Source organism: Micromys minutus (genome assembly GCF_963924665.1).
Source record: "Micromys minutus genome assembly, chromosome: 9".
In the NCBI taxonomy this organism is placed as follows: domain Eukaryota; kingdom Metazoa; phylum Chordata; class Mammalia; order Rodentia; family Muridae; genus Micromys; species Micromys minutus.
The window spans coordinates 56685739-56697801 of record NC_137978.1 but is presented as its reverse complement, the minus strand read 5'-3'; the positions used below and the strand labels follow the sequence as shown (position 1 = coordinate 56697801).

The following is a 12063-nucleotide window of genomic DNA, read 5'->3' as shown; positions in this document are numbered from 1 at the left end:
AGAAAAGAATGCTTGATGCTCTCAGCAGATGCAAAATTCCATTCATCTGTTTAGAGAGGATCCTGTCTTTCCAGTGTCTCTCAGACCTTTAGGTGCTTATCATATCTATTCATAATCCCTTCACTTAGGACTTCATCAATCATAAATACTAAGCTTCCATTTCTGTGTTCCACAGCAACTCTTCTGAAAGTTCATCTAAAAACAAACAACCTTGGGCCTCTAGATCATAAACATAAGCCAAACCACAGAGAGAACATGGGAGTGTAACAAACATGACTTCCTCGGGCTGTCTTTTGGCCCTGAGTATATCCAGGAGCTCAGGACCAAAATTTTCTAATTTGTCTTTTAGTATTACTTTCTCATCATTATAGCACTCCAGAGGAGCAGGATAATACTCAAAACTTAGCTGCCACATATTGGCTGTGTGGTGTAGAAGTTGTTTTAGGGAAGCCAGAGAGAGTTCATTATAACAGAAACTGATTTGAGTGAGTTTGGAACATTGGCTTATGGCAGGCAGAAGGGTATTGAAATGAGATTCCCCCATACTACAAGACTTTAATATCAGGATTTCCAGGGTATGTCTAACTCTCTCAAAGAAAAACACAAGAGGCTCAAGGAGTAAATTATGTAAAGGTACACTAAGGCGCAGACATATGAGCTCAAAAAGATTCTGGCAATAGGGAAGGCAATCCAAGTCTGACTGTGAGAGATCACAGTCAGAGATGCAAAGAGTCTCCAAGGGCTTCTTTAGAAACCTGGGGAGAGAAAAAATGCATTTTAGCAAACTGTGTTTAAAAGGGTTGATGGGACTGGCAACTAAGTAGATAAAATTTCTCTCAGTTTAACTATATATTGACCTCAGTAGGTCAAACCCCAACCAGGACAAACTAACTTGTGTTTGCTTACACAACTCAAAAGCATGCTTGGTGTAAGGTTTGTAGATATCACCATAGGCATGATTCAGGGCCTGGCAACCACAGAAATGAATATAACAGTTCATCAAGGTGCATATAGGGAGGATTACTTACAACAAACACAATTCAAAAACTTTATAGTGATACTTTCATGAGTTCTCAGAGGTTTTGTCCTTCTAAGGTCTATGATCCTGTCTTTGCCTAGAAGACAGTGCTGCATATTTTTCATGTACTTAACCTCTTTTTGCATTTAACCTTTCACACTTGAGCAATAAGAGGTATGCTTATGCCTGGTCATATATATCGCAGAGCTCATCTGCTGAGAAATGCTATATCTCTAATAGTACTAGGTTTATTGTGGCCAAAACTCCCTAGCTTGCAAACAAAACAAAACAAAAACACCAACAAAACAAAAGAAATTTTTAAAAAAGAAATAAAAGCAAAGAGATGTGTTTTAGTCTACTGAACCCTCTCAGTACTCCCTTACCTGAGGCATTCTTTCAGGTTTCCTTTTATAAAAGAAACATTATGTACATAGAGTAGATTGAGACAGTTGAATATGGGAAGTTCAGAAACAAATGTGATCAATTTCTCATCAAGCTCTCCAGAATCGCCTATACTGAGGGTACCTGTGATGTTCTTTAGATCAAGTATACGAAGATTTTTCATCTGTCTCAGGTAGGGACTTAGAAAATCCAAATCATTTATGTGTATACCATATAGCTTCAGCTCTTTTGTACAGTCTGTATGTACACTTTTCAATACATCTAAGACTGTGTCCTCCGTTAATATATCTATCTGCAGCTTTCTACAGCATAAATGAATGGAATCTTTTCTCTGTTGAGCCCACTGCAACAAGTATGTGGTAGATTCATTATTTATGTCCTCCATAAGTTCCAGGTGAGTTTGGATCTTCAATTCATTCTTCACCCCAGAGTCAGAACTGTTCTCCACTGGCTGCATCTGTGTTATGAAGTGTTGTAAGTCTTCACCTTCGTGGGATCTAGAAGATATCCCAGAGAAATCACAGCAATCAATCCCCCAGTTGATCTCTTTGAGTTGGCACCTACTGTGGAAGACATGAGTATAATTTTCAGAAAGAAATAGAAGACACATCTTACAGTCTGATTCTCTACCATGCCTCATACTTTGGCTGTTTTTTCTAAAACTCTGCTTTTTTTCTGTGCCAAGATTTAAACGACAAGTCTTATGCTGAGTAAATGAATACCATTCATTACAAGAGGGGCATCTTTAGTCCTATCTTACTTCCCCTTCATTCCAGGCCCAACAATTCCAATCTCATTTTACTTGTATTTTTGAGGGATGCAAGAAAGGACCCATTCCTCACTGGGTATGTCTACACTTTTCTGTCTTATACATTAGACATGATTTTCCCAGATAGCTGAGACTGATCCCAAGCATCTACACCACTCTACAGTGTGAATGAAAGTCATGACTGTGCAAGGAAGAAAGAAGTGAACATTATAAGCCTCTGATCTAATATTTTCCAAATATTCTCTGCCCGTACTTATCTCTTCTTAGTACCCAGAGGACCTTCCTCAAACCTCAGGTGACTTCACTTACCTGTTGTGAAACTGTTGTGAAATCAGTATATCTAGACCCTCAAGCACAGCTTTCAAAGTGTCCAGATTGATATCCTTCTTCGGGAATCCTACAGAAAGGTTTGAAAAGGGCCAAACAAGTATCATAGCTTTCAAGATCTTTGTATGTCCACCAATAAAGGCCTCCTCAAACATCATTGGAAACATACTATTGGGCAGGTCTTTGAGAGAAGAAATGGCCAAGGACTCCTCTCTCAGTAGTCTCTTTCCTGCTAATATCTGGAGAGTGGGTGGGTTGTAGACATTTGGTGTGTCTTCCTGTATAGATTCAACCTAGAGAAGCAGGGGAAATATGTCATTAATGACAAGAAACTTAGGGAACCCTTCTGCCTACACAGAGAAGTGTGAGGGTTGGATCTCTACTGATGAGAATGGAGAACTCATTTTACCAGTTTGAGCACCCCAGCTTTTTTTCTTTGTACTTTGGGATGATGTATTTACAGAAATTCCTATATTCTTGGCATCCTAAACCTTGTTTTATAGACCATACTGGCCTGAACCCCACGGAGATGTTCCTGCCTGTGCTTCCTGAAGGTGAATTTAAATGTGTGTCGCACTACAGCTCACCCGGTGCCACCATAGCATATCTAGTCCAGAATTGTTTAATACAGTATTTGTTGATTTCAAAGCCATAATTCTCTCTGATTTTGTGAAGTGTCTCCAAAGTATCCTAGTTCCCAATAACAAGTTCATAAACTGTTATAGCCTGAGTGAGTACATCCCACTGGGAAGGTATCACCAGGAACTGTGAAGGCTCAGTCAGTTGTTTGATAATGAATACTCTATATATAGCTTTCAAGGCACTCAAAGAAAGCAAAAGAAAGGTTTGAAAACTTTCCACATTCTCTATTTATCCAGCTACACTGGCACCTTTGAAATCCCCACTATTAGTGACATTAATCTGTGATTATCACCATTACAGGCCTGTTGGAGTACGTGCTGAGAAGGCTGCAAGCTTGAGTTCTGCACGTGAGAGCTGAGTAGAGTGGAAGGAACACTAAAGTCAGTAAGTCTTCAGGAACCACTGGAATGGTCTGTAACTCTTTATAAAGCATTGAGAGGGAAGAGACTGTGAGGGGGAGATTATAATTCAGATGGTGCAGGGTGGAGGATCCTTTCCTTAATGTCATGATTGATTACTTCTACAGCACCAAAACAGCTTGCATGAGACCTGCAGAAACTATTGGAAGACAAAAAAATGCAAGAGAAAGGAGCAGACATTTTAATTTCAAGTGATATTCAGATTTTACATTTGAACAGTTCATTTTAAGTGCTAGCTTCTTCTGGAAATTCTGAATACATCCTGTATTCCCTGAAAGGAATATATCACGTATCAATCACCAGATTGATTGATATGGATAAAAATACCTTGTTTTTTGTTTCTTTTATTTTGCTTCTTTTAGCCATGGTCTTATCCATGGCTGTTTTGAAACTTTCTATGTTATTAGGCTGGCACCAAATGTAGAGCCTTCCTGTTGCAATCAAGGATAAGTATGGAGGAGAGGAAGCAAATGTGATTGGGATATGAAATCTTTCAAGTACATACACACACACACACACACAAACACACACACACACACACACACACACACACTCACACACATATTTAATGTATGAGAACACTGTCTTTAGACACACCTGAATATGGCATCAGATTCCATTATTGATGGTTGGGTGCCACCATGTAGTTCCTGGCAATCGAATACGTCTGGAAGAACATTCAGTGTTCTTAACCACTAAGCCATCTCTCTACTCTCTTGTTTTGCTTTTTATAAAGGTATATAATACCGGACAGTTTTGACACTCACACCCCCCTTCTTTGCCTCCCTTTTGCTGGAAATAAAGCACACCAAAGAATTCCAGGCTTAAAGAGACATAAGATCAGTAGTTAAGGCATTTGAGTAATTCACATTTGACATTCAAGGTCAAGAGTGCCTTGAATTCAAGATCACCCGGACATTCTTAGTCAGACTGTGTCAAAAGACAAAAAACAAATCCAAATAAAACAAAAAATTCCACAGGAACCACAATGACCCATTAGTAATTAGATGTAATTTCGATCACACTGGGCTATTCCTGTTAAGCAGCTCTCAGGTGGCCAAGGTAGGACAATCTGAGTTTCAGGCCAGGCAATCTTCTCATTTACATCCAGCCATTGCCCCGCCTCCACAGTTCTTCATTCAATTCCTCCTTCACATTGCCATGAAGAGGGTGCTCCTCTTCACCCCCACCCTCCAGGCATACTTCTACTCTAGGGCCTTAAGTCTGTCCAGGATCATGTACATCTTTTCCTTCTAACACCAGACCAGGCAGTCCTCTGCTACATATGCACTGGGGGCTTTGAGCCAGTCTGTGTATGCTGCCTGGTCTCAGAGCTCCCAGATATCCAGGCTATTTGACTGGTGTTTGTACTGTTGGGTTGCTCTCCCATTCAGCTTCTTTAATCTTTCCCCTAATCCAACCATAGATGTATCTCAAATGGTTGAAAAAGCACTTTAAAAATGTTGAAACTCCTTAGTCATTACAGAAATGCAAACCAAAATGACCTTGAGATTCTACCCTTGCAATAATGAGAATGGCTAAGATCAAAAATGAAAGTAACTGCACCTGCTAGCAAGAATATGAAGAAAGAGAAACAGGCCTTCGCCCATGGTGGGATTACAAACTGGTACAACCACTCTGGGAGTCAATCTAGTTGTTCGTCAGAAAATTGAAAACAGTTCTACCTGACAAGCCTGCTATACTACTCCTGGCCATATATCCAGAAGATGCTCTACCATACAACAAGGACACTTGCTCCACTATGTTCATAGCAGTCTAACTTGTATTAGCCAGAAGCTAGAAACAACCCAGATAATACTTAACTGACAAATGAATACAGAAAGTGTAGTTCATTTACACAATAGAATACTATTCAACTATTTTTTAAAAATTAGGACAGCATACATTTTGCAGGCAAATGGAGAGAACTAGAAAATATCATCCTGAGTGAGGTGACCAAGACTCAAAATGAAATGCATGATACATACTAAGTGATAAGTGGATATAAGCCAAAATTACAGAATATCTAGGATACAGGATATGCAATCTTATGCAGAGAATACTCATTTCACAAAAGAAAAACCACCCAGTAAAAAATTATATGAACAAAATTCAAGCGAGGACAAGCCTAGAGTAGGTTGCATGAGATGAGGTATCCTTTTATAACTTACTTCACCAGAACACATGGGACAGATCACCATATTCAGGCAGAGGGAGCTGTCACTTCAGGATCCAAAAGACCAGGAATTTCTTTGTCTCCTTTGACTCTTTATATATCTTTCAACCAAACCCTTACTTTATAGCCACACCCTGCCAGCCAAAGTAGACTTGTGATTCAAAAGCAGCTTCAGTCTAAGCCTCATGGCAGGCAGATACTAGGTAGGGATCCCCAGCTGTGGCAAGAAACCACTAGGCTTGCAGCTGGCCTCAAGAGTGGCCACAGAAGAAGCAACTTACCATGGGAACCTCATGAGAAGCTCTTGGCAAGGTTCTCTCAATAGCAGCATTATCACAAGTTGAGCTCAAATAAGACAAATCATTACATGGGTGCTGTTAGTGAAAACCAGTGAGGTAGAGCAAACCAAACCAATGCTCAGTGATGGTCTCCCACTCTCTGTGGGGTCATAGTTGCTCCTTTAAGAAGCATGCTTTATATGTCTACTACATCATAAAGTTCTTTCACCTGTGTCTGCTTCAGGTAAACATTCTTTCATTTATCTGCTTTAGTAAGACAACCACTCACCTGTGTGCCACAGCAAAACATCATTTGCTATTGCTAACATTCCAAAGAAACTAGAAAGTTCTACTTCACTAGGGAGGTAGATGTGGGAAGATCTCTGAGTTAAAGGACTTTTGTACAAATCAAATTCTAGGACAGCCAGCACTACACAAATAAATTGGAAAGGAAGAAAGGAAGGAAGGAAGGAGGGAAGGACTTAAGGAAGGAAAGGAAGAAAAAAAGAAAGAATTAAAGATCAAAAATCATTACAAGCCAAAATAAAAAAATAATTTTTAAATGAAATGAATTTGTGAATAATTAATCACAAGATTGTGCTAGTTTGATGTGCATAAAAATACTGCTAAGAGATAATCTTCAATTTAATTTTAGTACACAATGTATAAATGTACATTCATTTATTGCTTCATCAAATTTCTGGGACTATAATTTCATTTATCATACTTTAAACTTTTTTCTTATTTTAATTATGTGCATGTATGAGTCTTTAATGGGAAATGTTCACATGGATGAAAATTCTCAGAGGCCAAAAGAGTTGGATAGCTCTATCTGAAATTGTAAGTGGTTATGAGCTACCTGATATGGGTACTGGGAATTTTAATTGGATCCACTGAATGATCAGTCTGCATTTTAAACACTGGAGCCACCTGTGGACATGAGTGGCTTTGGGTCCCTTTATAGGCCAGGTTGGCCCTGAACACAGAGATTAGCCTAGCTCTGCTCATGGAGCATGCAAATGAAAGGGTCACACACACACGTGCTTGACTAAGAATTTGTTTCATTGCCTAGAAGATGTGACAACATTTCTCCCTCCTCTTAAAAGTGTGAGGCAGTATTCTGTCTTCAATCCCATCATCTTTTTAAAAAAATAATTATTATATATAGGTATTCTGTAGCTGTCTTCAGATACTCCAGAGGGAACAGATGGTTGTGAGTTTGAATAAAATAACTAGATAGAGCTAGCTAGGTGTCAATCTTCCCTGAGAGGCTTCCCTTTACACCTTCAAAGATGAAGGCTTGGCATATTGGTGAGCTCCTTTCAATACTGTGGCACCTAGGACCAACAACAATCAACACAATCTGGATACTGCATCTCTAGAACTCCTGCTTCACAACAATAGATGCAAGTCATCCTCCCGCCTCAGCCCTCTTGACTAGCTAGCTAACACAGCTGAAGAATTATAGAGCATCCAACTGAATTACACATTCCTGGAAATAATGCACAAGTGTGACAATGTGTTTGTCACGTTGTCCTCAGAGGGTATTTTTAGAACAATCTGTGTGTATGTCTAGTGTCAGAAACAGAGAAATGCCAATGTTACACACTCTCAGAAACATGTGCATCACAGGTGAAGGAATCTCAGCCAGGTGTGTTGATTTACAGCAGTCATCCTATCAAGTGGAGTGCTGTGGAAGGAGGAGTGCTTGGAATTGGGGTTTTATATCAACCTTAGCCAGATATCAAGACCTTGACCCCAAACAAATTAAAAATTAATGCATAAATAGCTACTAAATTGATGAACCAAAAACTCATTTGGTGGAGTGATTTAGTTAAGGGGCTCTTGAAATTTTTGCTAGTTTCAGTTTTGTGGCTTTTCTTTAGGGAAATGATTCAGTCTAGAAACTACCCAATAAATTCATTGAGATCAGCCTGTTTTTTACCCCTGAGGTAATGAGATTAATATCTGTGAAATCTAAACTGAGGGATTGCTTTGCTTGTTTGTTTGTTTTGAGCCTAATGCTCTCTCTGTAGCCCTGGCTGTACAAGAACTCTCTGTTGTCCATGATGGTCTCAAATCTCTTTCAATGAATGTTTCTCTTATGACTGTGGGTGCCCTTGCACTTGGCATAGATGTTCACAATTAAGAAGTCCTCTTGGTTTATATTTTCCCTTAAATTAGCATGAAGTGTTTTCTGCTGTTTTTTTGCCGCCATCTAACAAGTGCTGGAATTAAAGTAACAAGCAGCTGGCTTCAGTAAATCAGTTATTGACCATCAGGCTGGTCTAAGTTCCTTCCTAGGTACAGATTTGAGAATGAGCAAGTGTGTAGAGGCTCAATTATAGAATCAGGCTGACTTTGATGGGAAGGGTGTGTCCACAAAGAAAGGTTTACTCGGGGGGATGAATAAAGAGTCAGAGCACCCAGAAAAATCACAGGGTCTTGAAACCTGGAGTCAATATTTCCCCTGTATAAGTATAGAGATTTCTCATGAGTGTCCAGATCAGGTAAGTCCCTCAGCTCCAAAGTGATACCTCATCTCACACAGCCTAGTCCACCCTTGTCCTCACTTCCATACATGCCTATGTATATGTTGTTTTTCTTTCTTTTCTTTTCTTTTCTTTTTTTTTTTTTTTTTTTTTTTTTTTTTTTTTTTTTGAGATGAGTTCTCTCTACATAGGCCTCCCTAGCCTAAACTCACATACACTCTCCGACCTTGACCACATGAGGGCTCCTTAACCAGAATATCTAAGTGTGTTTTCAATTATATCTAATTATCAATTCGGTCATTGTAGTTTTTAGATTGTTGGGTTGGTTGGTTAGTGTGGTTTGGTTTATTTGAAACAGTCTCACTAAGAATGTTAAGGTGACCTTGAATTCAAGGAAATATTGGTTAGAACTATAGGTGCCAGTTATTCTAATGCCTTAATTTCAGATCTTTATGGCAATCTGAGCCTGACATTCTTGGGTTTGCCTTCAGTACCAGCAGCAGGGAGTCATAGGCAGGCTGGTCTCTGTGTTTGAAGTCATGATACATTTCTATATGATAAGTTTCAAAATAGCCAGGGATATACTGTCTCTCAAAATACAAAACCAATAAAATGAGCAAACAAACCACACACAAAAACAACAGCAGGATTTGTATCTGCTGATTGATACATGGAACAGAGGATTTCCTCAAACATCCAGAAAAAAATATGTTTCTTTTCCTTACTTTCTTTTTTAAATTGATTTTTTCCTAATTTATTTATTCCCTAGCCCCCCAGTCAAGCACTCTCACCATCCCTCCCCCATGGCCCTCTTCCTGCTCTACTCTTAGGGGTTGCTCCCACAGTACCTCTCAACCCTGGCACTTCAAGTCTCTGTGAGGCTCTGTGTGTCCTCTTCCACTGAGGCCCAACAAGACAGACCAACTAGAAGAACACATCCCATATACAGGCTACAGCTTTTGAAACAGTTAATGCTCCCGTTGTTTGGGATCCACATGAAAGTCAAACTGTGCATCTACATATAGTCAGAAGGCCTAGATTCCTGCTGTATATATGTGCGTGAGTGTGTGTGTGTGTGTGTGTGTGTGTGTGTGTGTGTGTGTGTGTGTTCACTCTGAGAGTCTGGTCCAGTGCCATCTGTTGACAAAGGCCACGTCCCTGAAAGCTTCCATGGCTCTTTGGCTTCATCTCTTGTCATTTAATCCCCTTCTTCCTCCCCAGTCTTCTCTATTATCACTGTGTCCTGCTCTGCACCAATCTAAATGTCATATCCCATGCCCAAGTATTAGCCACTGACAACTTTACTGATAGATCAGAAACCCATTAGAAACAAGGCCCTTCAGTGTATGGGCATGCAGTAGCAAACTCCAAGCTCAAGTCTGGGAGAACAGGGCTGCGTGTCCTTTTCTGTTCCAGTGAGTACCCCTTTCTGGCACTCTCAGAAAAAAAAATGTGTTTATTGTGTTATTTGTCTTTTGTCTAAGTAAGGACAGGACTCTCTCCTTTCTCTTCCAAGTAATTGTAATGACAATTCTCATAGGGTATAAACGCTCTCAACAGGTACCCCTATCCAAGATACTGCCTCTGTTTCCCTGTACTATCTCTTACATTGTTTATATCATTTTAAAATCTTGATTTGAAAGGGATTGGTTTTTTCCAGTTTTTCAGAGTGACTCTAAATTTACTGTATCTGAATATAATTATCATAATTAAATTGCCCATGGAACTAATGCTTCATAGCCAAATTTAACAGAAAAACACATATTCTGTCCTCCACAATTACAGTCTCCATTTGAGGACATTTATATATCTAAAGGGGGGTCAAACTATTATACACATTCTAGATCCTGTATCCTAAAGAACTAGAGAACAAGGGAAATTATAGTTTGGCAGTTACTGAGCACTTATTCCTTTTTGGCCCAAATACTTTCATTAGACAAAAGCGAGTATTGGGCAAACTTAGGCAAAGATATTAGTAAGGAGACTTCTGTCTGTTGTTCTAATTTTCTGAGGAACCTCTAGACTGATTTCCAGAGTGTTTCTACCAGCTTGCAATCCCACCAACAATGGAAGAATGTTTCTCTTTCTACACATGGTTGCGAGCATCTGCTGTCAACTGAGTTTTTGGTATTAGCCATGCTGACTGGTGTGAGGTGGAATCTCAGTCTTGTTTTGATTTGAAGTTCTATGATGACTAGGGATTTTGAGCTTTTCTCTAAAGAATTCTAAGCTAATCAATATTCCTCAGTTGAGAATTCATTGTTTAGCTCTGGAAGTCTTTCTTAATAGGATTATTTGATTCTCTGGAGACTAACTTCTTGAGTTATTTCTATATATTGAATATTATCCCTCTATCAGATGAAGAATTGGTAAAGACCTTTTCTCAGTCTGTTGGCTAATGTTTTGTCTTTTTGACAGTGTCCTTTGCCTTAAAGAAGCTTTGAAATTTCTTGAGATCCAATTTGTTGATTCTTGACCTTAGAGCATAAACCATCAGTGTTCTGTTCAGGAAAATTTCTCCTGTTACCAAGTGTTCTAAGCTCTCCCCCACTTTCTGTTCTATTAGTTTTCTTGTGCCTGTTTTCATGTGGAGGTCTTGGATCCACTTGTACTTGAGCTTTGTATGAGGAGAGAAGAATGGATTGATTTACATTCTTCTGCATGCTGACTAGCAGTTAAATCAACACTATTTGTTGAAGAGGCTGAAGTTTTCCCATGAATGTTTTTAGCTCCTTTGTCAAAGATCAAGGGAACATAGGTGTTTGGGATAATTTCTGGGTCTTCAATTCTGTTCCCTTGATCTACCTGCCGGTCTCGATACCAATACCATTCAGTTTATATCATGATTGATCTGTAATATAGTTTGAGGTTAGAGATGCTCATCCGCTCAAAGTTCTTTTATTGTGAGTAGAGTTTAGGCTATCCTAGACTTTTTATTATTCTAAATAAATTTTTACATTGCTATAACTCTGTGAAGAATTGAGTTGGAATTTTAATGGGGAATACACTGAATCTGTAGATTATTGTTTGCAAGATGGCCATTTTTACAATGTTGTCCCTTATAATCCATGAGCATCTTTCCAAATTCTGAGATCTTCTTCAATTTCCTTCATCAAAGATTTGAAGTTCTTGTCATACAAATCTTTCATTTGCTTAGTTAGGGTCACACCAAGTCATTTTATATTATTTGCGACAATTGTGAAGGGTATAATTTTCCTAATTACTTTCTCAACATGTTTACATTTTGAGTAGAGGATGAGGACTGATCTATTTGAGTTAATTTTATATCCAGCTACTTTGCTTAAGTTGTTTATTTGCTGTAGGACTTCTCGGAATTTTTGGGGGTCATTTATGTATCCTATCATATCTTCTGCAAATAGTGATATTTTGACTTCTTCCTTACTGATTTGTATCCCTTTGACTTTCTTTGGCTGGTTAGTAACTGAGGTCATGGCTTCCAATATTATATTGCATAGGTAGGGGGAGAGTGGGCAGCTTTTCCTAGTTCCTGATTTTAGTGGGACTGCTTCAAGTATCTCA

At 39.0% G+C, this 12063-nt stretch overlaps 1 protein-coding gene across 1 annotated transcript; it reads right to left on the bottom strand.

Moving 5' to 3' along the window:
* Window positions 1-224: 224 nt before the first annotated feature.
* LOC308424350 (oogenesin-3-like) lies at window positions 225-3955 on the bottom strand (the record flags this gene model as incomplete). Its single annotated transcript, XM_080921270.1, is given in 5 exon segments — window positions 225-295; window positions 298-755; window positions 1402-1917; window positions 2499-2809; window positions 3905-3955. Coding segments are annotated over 5 exon segments (1407 nt in total).
* Between the last annotated feature and the right edge of the window lie 8108 nt (window positions 3956-12063).